General features: G+C 40.8%; 2 protein-coding genes across 2 annotated transcripts in view; one reads left to right on the top strand and one right to left on the bottom strand.

Annotated features, from left to right (window-relative positions):
* The window catches only part of LOC144978021 (uncharacterized), a gene marked incomplete in the record, with an annotated part of 137,858 nt that overhangs the window by 75,907 nt on the left and 39,364 nt on the right, over nucleotides 1-22,587 (top strand). The window contains 3 exon segments of the mRNA XM_078923471.1: nucleotides 1,865-2,131; nucleotides 6,903-7,021; nucleotides 9,196-9,364. Coding sequence (XP_078779597.1) covers nucleotides 1,865-2,131; nucleotides 6,903-7,021; nucleotides 9,196-9,364 — 555 coding nt within the window.
* Nucleotides 16,467-22,587, bottom strand: part of LOC144978019 (G-protein coupled receptor moody-like) — a 12,932-nt gene continuing 6,811 nt past the window's right edge. The window contains exon 2 of the mRNA XM_078923456.1: nucleotides 16,467-18,761. Coding sequence (XP_078779582.1) covers nucleotides 16,837-17,940 — 1,104 coding nt within the window. The 5' untranslated portion in view covers nucleotides 17,941-18,761 and the 3' untranslated portion in view covers nucleotides 16,467-16,836. The remainder of the gene's footprint in view (nucleotides 18,762-22,587) is intronic.

Genomic DNA, 22,587 nt, shown 5'->3' with positions numbered 1-22,587 from the left:
CGAGGTATCCCAAAAAATCAGTCGACCTCGAGGTATCCCAAAAAATCAGTCGACCTCGAGGTATCCCAAAAAATCAGTCGACCTCGAGGTCATCTCAAAAATACAGTCGACCTCGAGGTCATCTCAAAAATACAGTCGACCTCGAGGTATCCCAAAAAATCAGTCAACCTCGAGGTCATCTCAAAAATACAGTCGACCTCGAGGTATCCCAAAAAATCAGTCAACCTCGAGGTATCCCAAAAAATCAGTCGACCTCGAGGTCATCTCAAAAATACAGTCGACCTCGAGGTATCCCAAAAAATCAGTCGACCTCGAGGTCATCTCAAAAATACAGTCGACCTCGAGGTATCCCAAAAAAATCAGTCGACCTCGAGGTATCCCAAAAAATCAGTCGACCCTAAGTGTGTAGGGGTGTTTTGCAAGTACAGGCCATATTGGAAAAAGGACACAAGTCACTTTGCCTCTGCTTTGAGGAAAACGCAATTAAAAATTTTTGGAAGTCATCTTATAACTCAGTATTGCAGACCTACCTACTAATTACGAAACATTCGTAAAATTACGAAATTTTGGTTCCAATTTCAGAAGCTTATTAAGCACCTTTAAGTAACTAAAACTTATTGAAAATGAAAGTTGATGCCAGTCTTTATAATATTAGGATTTTGACTTGTTATGTATTCCTTGTGAGAGTAAAGTAAATTGTTTATTTTTGATGGTTTTTTTTTTAGCGACCACCATTTTTATCTCCTAAAAATTACGAATTTTAAAATTTTCAAGTAGGCAGATTTGATATTGGTTTGTTATATGTGACCCTTCGCCCCAAAACGGTATTAAGTCGGGTTGGTTAAGATGTTGAAAATTATATTTATAGCCAGAAATACCAGACTTGTGTTGAGTTTGTATGTTTTATTGAGGAAAATGGATACCATATTTTAGGGTGCTAATGCCAACAATTTATATTTTTGACCAGTTTAAGATTAAATTCGACTTTTAAGCATCTGGTTCGTTCCTTTTTGAGACGATGGGTCACATATATTTTACAACCTCCTTTCTATATCATGATATTGATGCCTTTCTGGGAATTCACTTCATTTTAAAATATCAAACTTTGACAAATATTATAATAAACGATATGCTAAGTAAGAGGCATAACTCATAAAATTTGATTTCCCCCCCCCCCTCCCCCTCCCCTGTGTTTTTCAAATTGCTGTTCTGGTGGCGGTGACCTTCTATGTAGTGATATGTTATGGTGTAGGGGATCTGAATATGACATTTAAAGAAAAAATGTTATTTATTTAATTGAAAGTTTAATTTATTTATTTTTTTTGGTAGAAAGTGTTAGTACGAAATTTAAACTGAAAAATTGTTTATGATGAAGTAATATCAGGCAGAGCAGATTGAAAAATATAAAATATAGAGATGAAAAGAAATAATCAAGCCCCCATCCCCCACCCCTCCTTAAAAAAAACCCCAAGAAAAACAAAAAACAAAATTATATGAAACAAAAACAACATTAATCCAAGCCTTCCTTGCCTAATGGATCCTAGTTATCGAATACCAGGAAGTCTGTCTGAGGTATGGATTTCCCAAAAGTTGCTTTTCTGGATTATTATATATATATATATTTATTTATATATATATATATATATATATATATATATATATATATATATATATATATATATATATATATATATATATATATATATATATATTATTTTAATATTTACCACAATGTTGGAGTCAGTCTACATCGATGTTTCAGGCCATTTCAGACATCGTCAGGACTGTGTGTTACATGAGTTTGGTTTGTTGTCTGTTGTTGTTTGTTGAAGATATATATATCTGATATTTATTTACTCAACAGGAGGAGAGAGAAAGGCCTGGTCCCGCTACGCCGACAACGTCGGGTCCAGAAATCCCTGGGTCCAAAAACTCTTCGCCCAGTTCCGGGACGAGGCGGTCACCCTGCGGCAGGCCTGCGAGGAAGGGGCGACCCTATCGGCGTCTTCCTCCGCGCCGTCGCTCCTCCTGGTGCAACAAGCCATCGCCACCACCACCCCTCAGAGTTCTCCTCGATCTGGCAAACGGAACCTCAATCCGAACAGCAGCCAATCGGCCAGTACGAGTCCTGGTAGGTTGATTGATCTTTTGATATTATTATTTCTAGCATGACAACAACAAAAATTTCAATCGGAATCCTGTATCTGTATGGTTGGCGCTGAAGAAACCAATGGTCTGGTTGTATTTCAGCGGCGTCCTCATTGGGCGCGGGCCCATGTCAGTCGGGCCTTGAAATCGTTTAGGTGTGGTGCCATGATGACCAGTTCATCCAGCCCATTCCACTCCGAGACAGTTCTAATGAAGAAAAAATTTCTGTAGTTTTGTGTTCTTGTCTGTGGGATTTTGAAGCAGTTCGAATTGTTTGTGGCGTATCTCTCAATGGGGTTTTCGGTTATGTGGTTGGCAAAAATCCTGATAGCTCAATGGATTGCATCGTGGCCTTCGTAAAGTTATGGCCTGATACTGACCAAAAAATGACGTCATAATGCCAGTCTTTGGCCACAAAAGAAAACAAATCGTGAGTTGTATTCAATAGTTCAACCAATGAAATAACTTGTTTCCATGAGTTCTACTTACGACAATTCACTAGGCGGTGCACAAAACAAATAATGACGTCAAACTGCCAGTCCTTTTGGATTTCAGTGTCAGGCTATAACTTAACGATGGCTACGATTGATTACTCGTCTCGCAAACAAAAAATAAAAAATAAAAATAAATAAAATTCCCTTTATTCATTCCATAGGCGTTAAATTTATCTCTAGGGTCTATTCCAAGGGAAGACTGGAATAACCCAGGCGTCAGCCGCAATGCTGCAGCGCCGCAAATTGAACAAGGGCGAGGTGGTGACTTGCTCAAGACCACACAGCGCAGCAGCGGCGGGTGATCGAACTCGGTACCTTTCGGGTACGAATCAAAGACCGTACCGCTGAGCCACGCTGTCCCCTGCAGGAATCAAACCTGGGCACAGTTGACTTTTTTTTTTCGATTCCTCACTGATTGTTGATTATTTATATTATGGTTGAAAAAAAACTTGAGCTTCTATATAGCGCAATATCCACTGAACGTGCTCAAAGCGCTTCACAAAGGGTCCCCGGCCAACAGCAATACATAACATGTAGAACGTAACATGACGACACCTGTTAGGAGATCTTATAATTTTTTTTTCTGTTATTGTCCAGGTACTCATTTTACACCTGAGTACGGTGAGAGAATGTAAGTAAAGAGCCTTTTCCAAGGACTCAACTATGCGCCGAGCGAGGCTCGAACCCAGGACATTCCGATCCGAAAGCGAATGTCATACCACAAGACCACATAGCCGCAGGGTTGAAAGATTTTTAAAAATAATTAAATTTGCAAATTCAATATTATGTAATGTAACAAATGAAAATCTCTCTCTCTCTCTCTCTCTCTCTCTCTCTCTCTCTCTCTCTCTCTGTATCGATCTCTCTGTCTCTCTCTGTATCTCTCTCTCCCTCTCTCTCTCTGTATCTATCTCTCTCCCTTCCCCTCTCTCTCCCTCCCTCTCTCTCTCTTTCTCTGTATCTCTCTCTCTCCCTCTCTCCCCCTCTCTCTCCCTCTCTCTCTCCCTCTCTCCCCCCTCTCTCTCTCTTTGTATCTCTCCCTCTCTCTGTCTCTCTTCACTCTCTCTCTCTCTGTATCTCTCTCTCTTTTCTCTCTCTCTTTCTCTCTCTCTCTCTCTCTCTCTCTCTCTCTCTCTCTCTCTCTCTCCATCTCTCTGATTGGATACCTGGGTCTCTTGGATTTGGTCGAAATCGCTTAACAATAGATTAGCATTCAATCCGAAAGGCGAGCAAGCAATCAATATTATCGTTATTTTATGCTGCAAACAATTAGATAAACCCCATACCCATAGGCCATAATATTAGAAAAAAAAAGACACAAACACACACACACACACACACTGACACACACTCACACACACACACACACACACACACTCATTAGTTAAAAAGGTCTGCACTTTTCTTATTTTTACAATTAGTTTTAGAAGCTTTGAATTAATTAATAAACCCATTTTTTTGTTGTATGCACTGTCCTTATTTGATGCAGTTTATTTATAATTGATAGATGACAATATAATTATATAGATAAAAGGAATTGACGTCATAATGCTCTTTGGTATTGCTTTTAGCCTGCCATTTTTATGTTGAGTACTTCTCACTAAATTGTTTTGATCAGTCTATAAATATTTATGATTGCATAACTTTGTAATGTGTGATGGTATGTTATACCCGGCAGGCAGATTTTACTAGTTTAAAAAAAAACAAAAAAAAAAACTAAGCACATAGCATCAATCCTGCCGTTAAAAAAAAAAAAAAAGAACACAGTTAATAATAAATAAAAAATGAATGCAAACTGTTATATAGAGCAATATCCACTAAATAAAAAAACAAAAATAAAAATAAAATTCACTTTATTCATCCCATAGGGGAAATTATTCTCTCGGGTCTATTCCAAGGGGAGACTGGAATAACCCAGGCATCAGCCGCAGTGCAGCGCCGCAAATTGAGCTAGGGCGAGATGGCTTGCTCAAGGCCACACAGCGCAGCGGCGGGTGATTGAACTCGGTACCTATCGGGTACGAAGCAAAGACCGTACCTCTGAGCCACGCTGACCCCCATGTGCTCAAAGCGCTTTCGAAGGGGTCCCTGACCAACAGCAACACGTATCATATAATAGAACGAGACATGACGCCTGTCAGGCGATATTACATTATTATTATTTTTTTTTTTTTTTGGACTGAGACAACGTTGTTAACAACGGCCAGGTGCTCATTTTACCTCAATCGTGGGGCTATGTTGTTTTTGTGGTATGACACTCGCTTTCGGATCGGAAGGTGCTGGGTTTGAGCCTCGCTCTGTGATCATAGTTGAGACCTTGGAAAAGCCTCTTTACTCACATTCTCTCACTGTACTCAGGTGTAAAATGGGTACCTGGTTGTTAACACCGTTGTCTCTCAGAAGAAAAAAAAACAACTTGTAATATCGCCTAACAGGCGTCATGTCTCGTTCTACATATTACGTGTTGTTGTTAGTCAGGGACCCTTTGTAAAACGCTTTGAGTACATTTAGTGGATATCGTGCTATATATAAACTCGAGTTAAAATTGTTTAATGTTAGTACAGGGACCTCTTGTAAAGCGCTTTGAGCACATTTAGTAGATATTGCGCTATATAAAAGCTCAATTTTAAATTGTTGAATGATGGGAATCAAAAGCAATGTGTAGTTTAGATGTCCACTGGGTGGGGTTCCTGACCTCCCATAGTGGGCAGGGAGGTCACTTACCGTGTCTTCTATCCTCCTATATCTGTTTTCCAACTTGCTTTCTGTCTTTGTCTTGGAATGCTGGGCGGGGTTCCTGACCTCCCATAGTGGACAGTGAGGTCACTTACCGTGTCTTCTATCCTCCTATATCTGTTTTCCAACTTGCTTTCTGTCTTTGTCTTGGAATGCTGGGCGGGGTTCCTGACCTCCCATAGTGGACAGTGAGGTCACTTACCGTGTCTTCTATCCTCCTATATCTGTTTTCCAACTTGCTTTCTGTCTTTGTCTTGGAATGCTGGGTGGGGTTCCTGACCTCCCATAGTGGACAGTGAGGTCACTTACCGTGTCTTCTATCCTCCTATATCTGTTTTCCAACTTGCTTTCTGTCTTTGTCTTGGAATGCTGGGCGGGGTTCCTGACCTCCCATAGTGGACAGTGAGGTCACTTACCGTGTCTTCTATCCTCCTATATCTGTTTTCCAACTTGCTTTCTGTCTTTGTCTTTTAATGAGATTACTTGGTTTTGTCCTGGCCCTGGCCGGATACCCTGACTGAGAGGAAAACAGTCAAATGTATCGGGAGATGATATTTATTTTCTTTGTAAATCATCTCTCTGTTATGCTCTGTATTATGTTTTGTTTACATATTATATTATATGATTTGTAAACATCTGAGCGTATTCCTCTTAGTGGGGACCTGTGCTTGTGTCTGGATGAGACTTTTAGGTGATCTCAAACTAAGTACTTTGATAGTATACTCTTGGAATCTACATCTGTTCCCTATTTGAACTAATTCCCCCTTTGTCTTCCTTTTCTTGGGTGCTTTAATTCTAATTCTAGAACTTTCTACTATCCCATTTTCTTCTTTTTTACTGGCGCTGATATGACCTAAATGTGTTGCAAGCGCCGTAAAACCCTCCAAATACTTAAAAACAAAAGAAATTCGATGTCCAAAGGCAACAGAGGGAGTCCCCGACGAATGTCATTTTTTAAAGATTCCCAGAGGACCTGCGTGTGACCCCTCACCTCAAAACGGTATTATGTCGGGATGATTAAAATGCTGAAATACTTAATTTATAGCCAGAAATTTAAACTTGGGTTGAGTTTGTAAGTTTAATTGAGGAGAATGAATATCATATTTCAGTGTGTTGAATACCGGTGATTCAGAATTTTGACAAGTTTAGCTATAATTTGACTTTTTAGCATCTGGTTCAACCCGGCATAATACCGTTTTGGGACGATGGGTCACTTCCTTCCTAATGACGCATGGTAACTTAGTAACACTGGTTCTAAACTATGGGAACAATGGCGGACGCCCTTATGAAATATTTCTCCGGCGAGCGTAAAAGCGTTTCCATAAGAAAAAAAATACAAAAATTTGATCATGTTTTGACTTTTACACATTCTGATCACAAGACATATGAAAAGTTCTAGCCAGCATGAAGAATAAAAAGTAATGATTTTCTTTGTTTAGAACCAAGATTGCCGCCGTTGCCGGGCGGCGTGACATCAGACTACGGAATCCAATTGATCCTCATTCTTTTTGTTCTCCCTACCAGTGCATGGCGGGTATTCCACGGTGCCCAAGTTACCCCAAGGGGCCAAGTCATCGCAGAGTTCCCCATCCCACCAAGGTCAGGGGTCAACGAGGCTTCTGGAAAGTTGTTTTGTCGTCAAGGTCAGTCAAATTTATTCTCTTTCTCTCTGTCTGTCTCTCTCTCTCTCTCTCTCTCTCTCTCTCTCTCTCTCTCTTTTCTCTCTCTATCTCTTTCTCTCTCTCTCACTCACACACACACACAAACACATCACAACAGTCGTGACGTCACTTCCCTCGAAATGACGCATATTAACAGTAACTGGTTCTAAACTATCGGATCAATGGCGGACGCCCTTATGAAATACTTCTCCGACGAGCATAAAAGTGTATTCAGAGGAGAAAATCATTATAAATCTGATCATGTTTTGACTTTTATACATTCTGATCACATGACAGGTGAAAAAGTTCTAGCCAGTATGAAGAATAAAAAAGTACCGATTTTCTTTGATTAGAACCAAGCTGCTGGTTGCTGGGCGGACGTGACGTCATACTATTGAGCCCTATTCGACGGTGGGAATCGCTAACTGGCCGCCGCCGTGTTGCCAGACTCATTTGCACGCACCTACAGACTTTTTACCACTGGACCGATTTTGATCGCTGATGACTCAAAAGATTAGTCTCAATTTATGTTAACTCTCTCAACCCTAACACCGACTATATCCGTTGTTTACCCAGGTTACTTTTACCCCATGCCTATTTATTACATTTTTATTAGACAAATCATAGGCGTCTAGTATCAATGCTAATGTTCTTTAATGTTTGCATGTTAATGATAGTTGAATATAAATATCTATGGACACATGCTCATTCATTTTTAATACAGTTTTCTCCAATTTTGAAAAGTAGCAAAAATCTCTAGGACTGAATGAGTTAATGAGTGCCTGTTCGCAATAGTTGTAACTTCCGCCCAAATATTTGGGCTCTCCACTATTTTTTTTTAAAGCCCAACAAAATTTAGTGCTGTAATTAATATTTGGAAGAAATGTTTTTGAGAAGATCGACTCGCTATGTATGGACTTAACTTTTCTATTGTTATCTGATGACCAAATGGAGATTTTAAAAAAATATATATTAAAAAATCAATATCCTCTAAATGTGATCAAGGCACTTTACACGGGGTCCCAAGCCAATAACTCTTTAGGGTGAGACATGACTCCTACAAGGCGCTATTACCATTTTTCTTTTTGATGAATAAAGTATATAATATAATACTATTATTTTTATTATTATTACTGTATTATTATTATTATTATTATTATTATTATTATTATTATTATTATTATTATTATTATTATTATTATTATTATTATTATTATTATTATTATTATTATTATTATTATTTTCGATTGAGACTACGCTGCTTCAGACCAGGTACTCATTTTACACTTAAGTACGTTGAGTGAATTTGAGTAAAACTGAGCCTTTTCCCAGGACTCAACTTTGTGCCATCAAATCAACAGCAGGGTTTGAACATGGAACCTGCCAGTCTAAATAAAGATGTACAGCTATGTGGTCTTGTGCTATGACGCTCGCCTTCAGAACCTGAGGTCTCGGGGTTAGAATCCCGCTTTGGGCGCATAGTTCAAACCCGTTTTTCTTTTCTTTTTTTTCTTTTTTTGCGGCTATGCGGTTTTGTGGTATGACGCTCGCTTTTGGATCGGAAGGTCCTGGGTTCAAGCCGCGTTCGGCGCATGGTTGAGCCCCTTGGAAAAACAACTGTTTACTCACATCCTCTCTCCGTACTCAGGTGTAAAATGAGTACCTGGCCATTAACAGTGTCGAAGAAAATAAACTATAACATCGCCTAACAAAATAATGTCATGTCCCATCCTACATGTTAACTCTCTCCTTACCAGCCATTTTCAGGATTTTCCCCAAAATTTCACACCAAACTAACACAAAAATAGATTTTTTTACCACTCAAATACAATAATAGCAGTAAATTCTTGCGATACATACCTTCTTTAGCAAAACATGCTCTACAACACACTGGTCATTTTCTTTAAACTTTATGTTATACAAGAGAAATTTGAATAAGAAAAATGTTGATTGTATCATAACGAATGTGACGATTTTCCTATAGTTGGTAAGGAGAGGGTTAAACGTTGATGTTAGCTAGGGACCCGTGTAAACCATTTTGAGCATGTTTAGTGGATATTGCGCTATATAAATGCTCAATTTTCTTTTATTTATTTATTTATTTATTTATTTATTTATTTATTTATTTATTTATTTATTTATTATTTGTTTTAAAGATGGAGGATGTGACAGTGTACATGGTGAACACCCCAGGCCAGAAACGTAAAGCAGGTCACCAGAAACTGTTGGCGTCTGACAAGCGACATCTTCACCTCCCTCCGGAGATGTCCGTTTTCCACTTGGAGTATACGGACTACTTCTTTCCCGACGGGCTGCACTATCCTGGTGAGCGGTTTGTTTTTTGTTTTGTTTTGTTTTGTTTTTGATTTGTTTTTTTTTTTTTTGTTTTTTTTTTTAACAGAAAGGGGGGGGGGGGGGGGTATTGGACTGAAATAACCTAAACTAAATGTGTTGCAAGCGCCGTAAAACCCTTAAAAACAAACAAAACACGTTTAGTGGATATTGCGCTATATAAAAGCTCAATTTAAAAAAATCATCTGTTTGCTATACGTCGAAAGCTCACTGTTATGTGTCTGGCCATCGTTAACTGATAGCCTGACACTGACCAAAAAATGACGTCAAAAGACAAGTCTTTGGCCGCAAGAGAAAACAAGTTGTGGGTTGTATTCAACAGTTCAATCAATGGAACACTTGTTTCCTTGAGCTCTACTAATGGCAACCCACTAGACGCTGCACAAACCTAAAAAAAATGACGTCAAACTATAAGTCCTAGAGGGTTCTTGTATATATTATTAACGATGGCAACGGGTTAATCGGGTTCAGCAGTCGTGACGTCACTTCCCTCTTAATGACGCATAGTAACTTAGTAACTGGTTCTAAACTATCGGAACAATGGCGGACGTCCTTATGAAATTATACTTCTCCGACGAGCATAAAAGTGTATCCAGAGGAGACAAACATTATAAATCCGATCATGTTATGACTTTTATTTATACATTCTGATCACAAGACATGTGAAAAGATTCTAGCCAGCATGAAGAATAAACAGTACCGATTTTGTTTGTTTAGAACTAAGCTGCTCGTTGCTGGGCGGACGTGACGTCAGACTATTGAATCCAATTCGTAAACCCGTGGCAAATCGTATTGAATGAATATTGACACAGCTCCCGTCTCTGGCGGGCCGGGCGGCAACCAATCAAACAATCTGATTTGTTTACGTAAGCTGTCACCTCGGATGGGATTTTCACCAACTCATTGAATGCGACATCTATATTATAGATAGAATGAAGTTGACGTCACTCAGGTCTTTTATTATTTATTGCTGTTTGCCATCCGAGTTTATAAGTGATTCTCACTTTTAGCTGTATTAACCAGACTATAAACGTTCAAGGTTTACACATAGGATTGTGTGTTGGTCCGTTATACTTCCGGATGCTAACGAAAGAGTGAAAATGGAGAGGCTTCGTATGGGAACAAAACAGTTTTGTTTCCATACGAAGCCTCTCCATTTTAACTCTTTCGTTAGTATTTTACGATCACCGGCTTCAGGCAGCCCCTAACGTTTTCTACTTCCGGATGGCGATGTTGTGAACTTTTTAGCCAAGCGCATACTATCTGTACTGTCATGGTCTGAAGTTTAAAAAAAAAACAACAACAAAAAACAACGCAACATTCTTTCGCCGTCCTCGAGGTGTAAAATGAGTTCCTGGCCTTTGTCTCTTTCCGTCCGTCCGTCTGTTCTTCAATATGCCCATCCATACATCCATACCTTGTTTGCCTTTCTCTCTCATTAAGCTTATTGTCCAGCGATTGATATTTTACACGTTACATCCCTCTCTCTCTTTGTTTGTTTTATGATTGTTGCATTTTTCCGCCATATCGATGATTAGCTCGGGGAAGAAAAAAAATATTATTGAAACACGGTATCATTTTTGTTGAAACCAAAGTCGATAAGATAAGGATCGCGTCTCGTTGGGCAACGTCATTAATACGTTAACGAATTAGGTTCCCAACCGATCGATAACGATCGACGAAAAAGAAAATTAAATCGAGAGATCTGTTCTAAGACTCTGAAGACAGATTTTCGTTTTCTTCTCTACGTGGTATCGTCGATCGCTGTTCTGTTAACTTGCTAATGGGGAGAGAAGAGAAAGGGGAAAATATTGTTTTAACTGGCTGACACGCTATCGAATGAATTGTCGTATTGTGGTATTGATTATGGCAATAAGTGGAATTTATAAAAAAAGAATCATCTCTCTCTCTCTCTCTCTCTCTCTCTCTCTCTCTCTCTCTCTCTCTCTCCCTCTTTCTCTCTCTCTGTCGTTGCCTCTTTCTCTCTTTTTCTCTCTGTCTCTTTCCACCTCCCTGCATATATCTAACTCCCTCTCCTCCCCCCCCCCCACCTTCTCTCTCTCTCTCTCTCTCTCTCTCTCTCTCTCTCTCTCTCTCTCTCTCCCTCCTCCCCCTATTCTATCACTCTCTCCCCCCTCTCTCTCTCTTTCTCTCTCTCTCTCTCTCTCTCTCTCTCTCTCTCTCTCTCTCTCTCTCTCTCTCTTTCTCTGTGCAAGGTATAACGTTTACCACACATTTTTTGGAGCCAACCATGACTTACTTCCGTGAAGTCCCAGATTTGAGGGGGTTTTTTCTCCCAAGATGAGGGTCATTTTAATTTATCATTATTTGAAGGATGGGTTAGTTATCTGGTCAAGATTTTAAATAGACGTTTCTTTTTTTTTTCCTTTTTTTTAACAGTACTGCAGAATATAGTGGAGAAAAAAAATATGCTGACATCCATTTCAGTCCTCATCCCACAGTGGGTATGGACCACCGATGAAACTTTTCTGTACTCTTCTGTCGTTGGCCAGTCCTCATCCCACAGTGGGTATGGACCACCGATGAATCTTTTCTGTACTCTTCTGTCGTTGGCCAGTCCTCATCCCACAGTGGGTATGGACCACCGATGAAACTTTTCCATCCTCTTCTGTCGTTGGCCAGTCCTCATCCCACAGTGGGTATGGACCACCGATGAAACTTTTCCATCCTCTTCTGTCGTTGGCCAGTCCTCATCCCACAGTGGGTATGGACCACCGATGAAACTTTTCCATCCTCTTCTGTCGTTGGCCAGTCCTCATCCCACAGTGGGTATGGACCACCTATGAAACTTTTCCATCCTCTTCTGTCATTGGCCAGTCCTCATCCCACAGTGGGTATGGACCACCGATGAAACTTTTCCATCCTCTTCTGTCGTTGGCCAGTCCTCATCCCACAGTGGGTATGGACCACCGATGAAACTTTTCCATCCTCTTCTGTCGTTGGCCAGTCCTCATCCCACAGTGGGTATGGACCACCTATGAAACTTTTCCATCCTCTTCTGTCGTTGGCCAGTCCTCATCCCACAGTGGGTATGGACCACCGATGAAACTTTTCCACCCTCTTCTGTCGTTGGCCAGTCCTCATCCCACAGTGGGTATGGACCACCGATGAAACTTTTCCATCCTCTTCTGTCGTTGGCCAGTCCTCATCCCACAGTGGGTATGGACCACCTATGAAACTTTTCCATCCTCTTCTGTCGTTGGCCAGTTCTCATCCCATAGTGGGTATGGACCACCGATTAAACTTTTCCACCCTCTTCTGTTTTTTGGCCAGTCTTCCCATCTCCTGCCAGCGCATCCCAGACCTCTCCAGCTGCTCTACCAGAAGGTCTCTCCTCCAGATTGACCTTGGTCTTCCTTGCTTTTTCTCGTTCCGGATGAATTACATTGCAGGGCTGTCTGTCCTTGTGATATTGTCCTTTGATTTCCTCAACGTGTGTCCCCTATCGTAGCCATCGTTATGTTATAGCCTGACACTGAAACCCAAAAAGACAGGCATTTTGACGTCGTTATTTAATTTGGTTTTTGCACCGCCTAGTGAGTTGTCATTAGTAGAGCTCATAGAAAAAAATGATCCCATTGGTTGAACTATTGAATACAACTCACGATTTGTTTTCTTTTGTGGCAAAAGACTGGCATTTTGACGTCATTTTTTGATCAGTGTCAGGCTATAAGTTAACGATGGCTACGGTCCTATCCATCTCCATTTTCTTTTGTATAAATGCCTTTCAACGGCTTCTAGTCCTGCTCTTTTCCACACTTCTTCGTTTTTACTTTTGTCAATCAATTTTATCTTCAGGATTTTGCGAAGACATCTATATATCTATTCTATGGACACATGTTTTGGAGGTGGTGGGGGACGGAGTTAGTGCGACGTTCACTTATTTGCAGGTCTGATAACACAACCCAATTTCTTATGGGCTCATTATTGGAATGGAAATCTCTCAAAACATGACGCAAAATATTGTTCGTAGCAGCAATGTTAAACTAGGCCCATAAGTGGGTTCGGATGTCAGACCTGCATATGTGTACACGTTGATTTAGTGGTTTTTCCACGTTTCAGGGCCTTACAGGATTTGCATTCTAAATAGACGTTTCTTTTTTTCTTCTTATTTTTGAACAGTAAAAAGTTGAGGTTTTACATAGCGGAATATGCACTAAAAGTGCTCAGTGCTTTACAACGGGTCCCTGACCAACAGACAGCAATACGTAACATGTAGATCGAAACATGACGCCTATTAGGGGATGTTACATTTTCGATCGGACAGAGACAACGCTGTTAACGGCCAGGTACTCATTTTAAACCTTTGTACGCTGAGAAAATGTGAGTAAAGAGCCTTTTCCAAGGACTCAACTATGCCTTCCGATCCGAAAGCGAGTATCATACCACAAGACCACATAGCCGCACCCAGTACTGCAGAGTAGTGAAAAAAAATGTTAATAAAGATATGCTGACAGCCATTGAAAACCGTAGAACAGAAAAGACAAGAAAAGTGGACGATCAATTTTTTTTCTCTTTTATTTTTAAAATAAAATAAATTAAAAGAATAAAAAAAAATTTAAAAATCCCTTTATTCATTCCATAGGGGAAATTTGTCTCTAGGGTCTATTCCAAGGGAAGACTGGAATAACCCAGGCGTCATCCGCATGTAGTGCAGCGCCGTTAATTGAGCTAGGGCGAGGTGGTGACGTGCTCAAGGCCACACAGCGCAGCGGCGGGTGGTCGAACTCGGTACCTTTCGGGTGGTTTACGAAGCAAAGACCGTACCACTGACCTGAGCCACGCTGCCCCTTCAAGCAAGTGTGTAAATTGAAGACACAACATAAATAATATCATGATAAATAATATCACTGTTAAAACGGGCTTGAATTAAATTGAATTGAATTGAATTTAGTTGTTGAATGGGAGCGATCTATATTCGTGTTTTCGTCCAACCAGGTCATCAATCACATGATTTGTTGCTGTCCAAAGATTGGATATTTCTTAATAAATGTAAACACAAGCTGCTCTGTTTACAACTGTTATAAAATATACACATGTGTCAAGTGAACAAAATGACCAATCGTGATGTTAGATATTTAAAAAGCTGTGAACACTTTTACTAAGTGGGCCACGTTGAGCACATTTTGCAATGTGATCAATGACCTCGAGCACATATAGATAGTATGCGCTTGGTCCAGAAGCTCACAACATTGCCATCCGGAAGTATAACGGACCAACACACAAACTCTGTGTAACCATGAACTTTTATAGTCTGAATGATACAGTTTAGTGAGAATTACTCATAAACGCGGATGGCAAAAACAATAACAAAGACCCGAGTGACGTCAACTTCGAACTATCTATAGATTATGCCCATTGAACCATTCACTGTGAGATTGCAGCCGACAAAGATACAGCATTCTAAATAAATGGGCACGATCAATATTACATTTCCATGTGCTCGAGATCATTGGTCACATTGCAAACTGTGCTCAAAATGACCCACATATTGAAAAGTGGTCACAGTTCGAGAAATATCCAACGTTACAATTGGTCATTTCTCTCAGCATGACTCATGGGTATGTTTACAACTTTCATAAACAAAGCAGCGTGTTTGGATACATTGAGAAATGTCCAATCGTTGCACAGCAACAAATCATGTGATCGATGACTTGGCTGGACGAAACCATGAATATAGATCGCTCCCATTATGTGGCTTCAACCAGCTTCAGCACTCACTCACACACGCGCTCACACATGAACACAACAAACAGACATAAACACATACTATTTGCAGGTCATGATAATAAAGTATGGGTTCTTCAGAGCCAATAAATCGGCGCACGAAGCCGGTTTCTATGGCGTGAAACGGACAATAGCAATTGCTTGCTATCCTTAGGATAGGACACTAGTCTGTCGCAAAGTACTTTCCTCCAAATCTAACAGAGTCAACTACCTTTTCACTGCTGGGTGGACAGGGGGTGGGGATTTTAAAAAAAAATAATTAAAAACTGAGCTTTATATAGCGCAATATCCACTAAATGTGCTCACAGCGCTTTACAAGGGGTCCCTGGTCAACAGCAACACTTAACATGTAGGACGGGACATGCCGCCTGTTAGGTGATATTACAATTTTTCGGACAAAGACATCGCTGTTAACGGCCAGGTACTCATTTTACACCTGAGTACGGTGAGAGAATGTGAGTAAAGAGCCTTTTCCAAGGACTCAGCTATGCGCCGAGCGCGAGGCTCGAACCCAGGACCTTCCTTCCAATCCGAAAGCGAGTGTCACACCACAAGACCACATAGCCGCACATAGACTTGTACTTGTAGATTTCCAAGTTCCCTCCAGACTCCCCCTTCAGGCGCAATCTCTCATTTTATTGTCATTGTTCTTACAGAAAAGCAGTCCACTCACGTGATATAACCCAGACCCACGAATTATACAGGTTTTACCCCCCCCCCCCCCCCCCCCCCCGCCCTACTCCCCCTCCCCCCTCTATAATATCATATTTTGAGGAAGTAGAAAAGACAAGACATGACGAATTACTATTTTTACCCGTCTATCTCCTCACTCCGATTTTTAAACAAACACATTTGACAGCAAATTTGCATAAATTGTTTGGGTTTGTTTTGTTTTTTTTTCTGGAAAAATGGGCATCTCCAAAAAAAAGATAAAACAAATCATATCAAACAAACAAACAAACACAAAATTGAACAATAATATACTAAACACGGAAGGGTTCGGGCCCAAGATCCTTCTTCAGCCAATCACAAAATAAAAACCCAGATTAAACGTTAATACACCCTGTCAAATAACAGATAGCCGTTTAACACCTAAATGCTGATATAGAAGTAGAACGCCCAATACAATCATTGTAATCATATTATTCTATCTCTCTCTCTCTCTCTCTCTCTCTCCCTCTCTCTCTCTCTCTCCCTCTCTCTCCCTCTCCCTCCCTCCCTCCCTCTCTCTCTCTCTCTCTCTCCCCCTCTCTCTATCTCTCCCTCTCCCTCCCTCCCTCCCTCTCTCTCTCTCTCTCTCTCTCTCTCTCTCTCTCTCTCTCTCCCTCTAATCGATTCACATCATAAGCCATCGTCATATACTTTTTAAAAAATATAAAAATTGAGCTTTATATAGCGCAATATCCACTAAATTTGCTCAAAGCGCTTTACAAGGGGCCCCTGGTCAACAGCAACATTTAACATGTAGGACGGGACATGACGCCTGTCAGGCGATATTACAATTTTTCGGACAAAGACAATTCTGTTAACGGCCAGGTACTCATTTTACACCTGAGTACGATGAGAGAATGTGAGTAAAGAGCCTTTTGCAAGGACTCAACTATGCGCCGAGCGCGAGGCTCGAACCCAGGACCTTCCGATCGGAAAGCGAGTGTCATACCACTAGACCACATAGCATGGCCTGACTACCTGGCCGTTTAATGCTGACCGTTGCCTAAAACAGCAATTGTATCTTCTACAGCGGTCGTTCTGGCGCCACCCTTGCCTCCTTCATCGCCATCGTTACTGTCGACTGCAGTTGTAAACGGCACGGACCGCTTGGCGTAGCAGGGCAGGAGGCGTCGCCACTGCGACTGTATCTGCCTGTTGGCGAAAGCGTAGATGAGCGGATTCATGGCCACGTGCGACCAGGCGGTATACAGGATCGCAGTCATCAAACCCGCCGAGGTGCGCGTGAGGCACGGGTCGACCGCCGCTCTTACAATAAAGGGAATGTACGTAATGAAAAAATTGACGAGGACTAGAGTTATCATTCTCAAGAGGTAGTGCGACCTTTCCTTCCTTTTGCCTTGTCTTGGTGCAGACGACGAGGATTTGACGGCTGCAGCAGTCGTTGTTGCTGTGTTGTTCAGGGTCAGTGTTGTCGTATCTGTCCTGACTCGGGACTTGTGGTTTTTCCAGTAGATCTGGCTGTAGCAGAAAACAATGACCGCGGCAATTGTCATGATGAAGACCAAATTCAGAGTCCCCCTGATGCTGGACGAGCCGGAGAGATTGAGAAGAGTGCAATATCCCTTTCGGGGTTCGTATCCGAAAGCGTCCCATTGGCGGGTCAGCGGGGCTACGTAGACGAGGCTCGGGCTACACGGAAAGAAGAGAATGATGATCAGTTTTAATTTCTTGTGGGTTTTCAGCCAGTTCTGCGTGTTGAAATTGTGCACGACGATCAGATACTGATTGACCGTAATCAGCATCATGGCTCCCATCTCGTTGGTGAGAACCAAGTACATGATAAATCCATAGGCGGCGCAGAAATCGTCTCCGTACAGCCAATCCCCGCCCTGAATGTTGTTAATTCCTATCAAAGGCAAAACGAACGCGCTCGTGACCATGTTGGTGACGCAGAGGTCCACGAGAAGCACCATGGCAAGACCCGTCGTGTGCAGACGACCCCGGAAGATGAGAAAGATTGACAGTCCGTTCCCCAGCGTTCCCAGCACTGTCAAGGTCAGAGAGCAGACCGCGTGGGCGATCGCTACGCTTCTTTCGAGCACGTAGGTCTCATTCGACTCAGTACACATCGTTGAGTTTTTCCATACTAATTGAGCTCCACATTTAACATCATAGCATCTGACTGTGTCTAGTTTGTTTTTGTTTTGTTTTTTTTTTTTGTTTTTTTTTGGGGGGGGGGGGCGTTGGGGGGCGAGGAAGGGGGGGGGGGGGCTGTGTGTTCCTGAATACGTCGTCACAATTAACCAGTAGATTTTTGACTACCCGAAGCGCGGGGTTTGTGGCAACCCGTAGCCATCGTTAACTTATAGCCTGACACTAGAACCCTCTCTGACTTATCCTTTGAAGTCATTATTTTTAGGTTTGTGCAGCGACAAGTGAGTTGTCGGTCGTAGAGCTCAAGGATACAAGTGATCTCAAAAGTTCATGGTTACACATAGTTTTGTGTGTTGGTCCGTTATACTTCCGGGTGGCAATGTTATGAGCTTCTTAGCCAAGCGCATACTATCTATAGGCGACTGTTTGTTTACAAATGATAGAATGAATGAAGTGGATCGGACTGACTCTGTCCTTTATTATTTATTTTTACGATCGCCAAGTTGGGTGATTAGTTCTCTCTAGATTCTCTCAATCAGAGTATAAATATATAAATGTTAAAGGTTACATAATTAATATTTGGCACGAGTGATACGCGAGTGACGAACAGGTGAATATTGCACTACACGCTGGGTAGTTTTGTATGTAAAGCACACCCCTTCGGTTGACACATGACATGGGAGTTTTTGCTCACTGTTGGGAATGCGGATGATGTAAAGGTTTGTCGTATCACCGGGCATCGGTGGACATAGCCTGTGCCTGAATATTATAGTTATCTTGCTGGTCTTCTTGGTACCTGATGAAAGCAAAGAGGTGGGAATATTATTAAATTGAAAGAACGTTAGGAAATGTATATGATGAAATTTTAAAAATTTAAATTAAATGGATAAAAATACCGAAGAAAGAAAGGGAAAAAAAACACACAAAAAAAAAAAAAAACTAAACGCAATAAAAACAATTTAAAAAAAAACAACTCGAAAAAAGATAAAAAAAAAACAAAAAAAAACAAACAAAACAACAAAACCCCAAGACAACCAAACAAATCGTTAAACATATTTTTAAAAAGCAAAAAATCAACATCTACAAAAAAAGTTTGAGTTTGAATTGATAGTTGTTGACAATTTAACTCACTCAATCCTAGACATTTTTGCTACTTTTCATAATTGAAAAAAAATGTATTAAAAATGAGCATGTACGTAGATAGAGGGTCTAGTTGCATTCAATTATCTTTAAAATGCAAAAAAACTAAAAACATCAGCTTTGATACTAGATACGCCAATAATTTATCTCAGAAAAATGAGATGTAATAAATAGACATGGGGTAAAAGTAACGTGGGTAAACTACGGATATAGTCGGTGTTAGGGCTGAGTGAGTTAAGAAGGTATTATCACTCTTCGAATAAGACACACTCAAATTCAAACTAATTTATTTTTTAATATTTTTTTTTAATAGCCAAACTAAAAAATATTTTTTTTTATCATTAAAAATTTAAATTCTCAATTCAAGATCTGGTTAAATAAAAATTAAAAAAAAACCCATAAACAAAAACAAAAAACTTGAGCTTTTATATAGTGCAATATTCGCTAAACGTGCTCGTAGCGCTTTACAACGGGTCACTGGGCCAACAGCAACACGTAACATGTAGAACGAGACATAACGCCTGTTAAGCGATAATATTACAAATTTTTCTCTCCGACCGAGACAACACTGTTAACGGCCAGGTACTCAATTTACACCTGAGTACAGTGAGAGAATGTGAGTAAAGGACTCAACTATGCTCCGAGCGAGTGAGCGAGGCTCGAACCCAGGACCTTCCGATCCGAAAGCGAGTGTCATACCACACTAGACCACATGGCCGCATTGTATTTGTTAGGTATTTTTTAAAACACCTTTGAACACTAAGCGTTTTGATCAGCTGAACTTCAAACATAATTTTGTCGTGTTGTTGAATTAATCATAAACTTCTCGCAACTCTTCTGAATTGAGATTCAAACTACAGAATGGGTTGGGGGAGGGCGAGGGGGGTGGGGGGGGGGGGGTCGGTCGATGATTGAATTCCCCCCCCCCCCCCTCTACTCTCTACTCGGCACAATACATCTGACGTGCGTATTAATATTTGATGACGATTAAAGTGATGCGGCATGTAAACAAACCGACGGGTCGTTGTAAATAGGATAAGGGGATACCTACGCTTTCATATTTCTCCCCCCTCCCACTCTTTTTTTTTCTTCTCTATATGGGGCGTGAAACACACCTGATCGCGTGCGATGCGTTAAGGTATAAGACTCGCAGCATCCGCCAGCCGGCTATATAACGTACCAAAACAGACAACACTGCGTATTGTGACCTTGAACGTTTATAGTGTGAACAGACGCGTAATGAGCAGCACCGCAGGGAGCAGGCACGCAGGGAACAGGCACATAGGGAACAGGCACATAGGGAACAGGCACGCAGGGAACAGGCATGCAGGGAACAGGCACGTGGAAAGCAGGACCAATCTAAGATAAAATTCTGAAAAGTTATGAATGAAACAGTGGTGTCGTTGTATTTATCCCTATCTCTGCACTATCAGACTTTGTTTCGTGTGTAACTTTTTTCATTTATTTATTCATTTATTTATTTATTTTTCTTCAACATAGAATAATAGGGAGCATTATATCGCGTGTCGACGCGTGTAATGTAATTTCAAATAGCTACTGCCACAAGCAAACTGCGAGAATGAAAAAAAAAAATATATTGACACAAGAAAACAATGAAATGAAATGTATGGCTTTACAAGTCTGGGTTTTAGCGGGTTGTGGTAACGAGTAATAACGGTAACGGTTACGATATAAATGATAATATGTAATGATTATGATGATGATGATGATGATGATGATGATGATGATGATGATGATGATGATGATGATGATGATGATGATGATGATGATACGTTTTATTGATAGCACGTTGATACTTTTTAACACCTTCATATCAAGTCTTTACCTGAATCGCGTGTTATCACCACACGTTTTTTTGTTATGCATTGTTGTCTCCCTCTCTCTCTCTCTCTCTGTCTCTCTCTGTCTCTCTCTGTCTGTCTCTCTCCCTGTCTCTCTCAATCTCTCTCTCTCTCTGCTGTGTGTGTGTATGTATACTCTCTCTCTGTCTCTCTCTCTCTGTCTCTCTCCCTGTCTCTCTCTCTCTCTCTCTCTCTGCTGTGTGTGTGTGTATGTATACTCTCTCTCTGTCTCTCTCTCTCTCTGTCTCTCTCTGTCCCTCTCTGTCTGTCTCTCTCTCTGTCTCTCTCAATCTCTCTCTCTCTCTCTGCTGTGTGTGTGTGTGTATGTATACTCTCTCTCTGTCTCTCTCTCTCTGTCTCTCCCTCAATCTCTCTCTCTCTCTCTCTCTCTCTCTGCTGTGTGTGTATGTATTCTCTCTCTTTGAGCTTTTATATAGCGCAATATAAACGTGTTCAAAGCGCTTTACAAGGCGTTCCTGGCCACAACAACACTAAACATGTAGGATGGGACATGACGCTTGTTAGGAAATATTATAGGGGTTTGTTTTTTTTTTCCCGACGGAGATAACGCTGTTAACGGTCAGGTACTCGTTTTGCACCTGAGTACGGTGAGATAATGTGAGTAAAGAGCCTTTTTCCAAGGACTCAACTATGCGCCGAGCGAGCGAGTATCATACCACTAGACCACATAGTAGCCGTAATCATATCATGTTTTCCAATCGCCTGCTAGACGGGAAAACAAAGTTACTACGTGATGTGTTTTTACTGCCTTTTATTTTTTACTGGAGTTCAACCGTAGCCATCGTTAACTAACAGCCGGACACTAAAACCCGCGAACCAAGACCCATATTTTCACGTCATTTTTAGGTTTGTAGACCCCCTAGTGAGTTGTCTGTCTTTAGTAGTGGCTAAGGAAACAAATGATTCCATTGGTTGAACTGTTGAATACAACTCTCACGATTTCTTTGTTTGTTTTTTTTTTTTTGTGGCCAAAGACTTGCCTGCCCTTTATAGATAGAATGATTTTGACGTCCATCAGGTCTTTGTTATTATTTTTTTTTTTTTTTTTTGCCATCCATGTTTATGAGTGATTCTCATTAAACTGTATTAACCAGACTGCCTGTATTACTACTACTACTACTACTACTGCTACTACTACTACTACTGCTACTACTACTACTACTACTACTACTACTACTACTACTACTACTACTACTACTACCACTACTACTACTACTACTACTACTACTACTACTACTACTACTACTACTACTACTACTACTACTACTACTACTACTACTACTACTAATTTCCTTGTCAAATTACTAAAAATTGACATATAAATTACCAAATTTGAAGTTTTCAATTTGGCAGGTCTGCATCATGTCTCAGTCTACATGTTATGTGTTGTTATCTGTTGTAAAGCGCTTTGAACACGTTTAGTGGATAGTGAGTGCACTATAAAAATGCTTAATTAAAAATATATATAATTGGATCGAGGCTAGAGCACAGGCTTCACGCACAATGGAACCGGGATCGATCCCCTGTGATGTTGAGATATGTTTTCGACCCCCCCACCCCCCATCCCCCATCCAGCAACGATTAAGTTTCTGGGTCTGT

The sequence above is a fragment of the Berghia stephanieae genome, chromosome 8 (assembly GCF_034508935.2).
Source record: "Berghia stephanieae isolate SIO BIC M18660-M18661 chromosome 8, UCSD_Bste_1.3, whole genome shotgun sequence".
In the NCBI taxonomy this organism is placed as follows: Eukaryota; Metazoa; Mollusca; class Gastropoda; order Nudibranchia; family Aeolidiidae; genus Berghia; species Berghia stephanieae.
The sequence above is the reverse complement of the archived record's forward strand: the minus strand, read 5'-3'. Positions and strand labels throughout refer to the sequence as shown.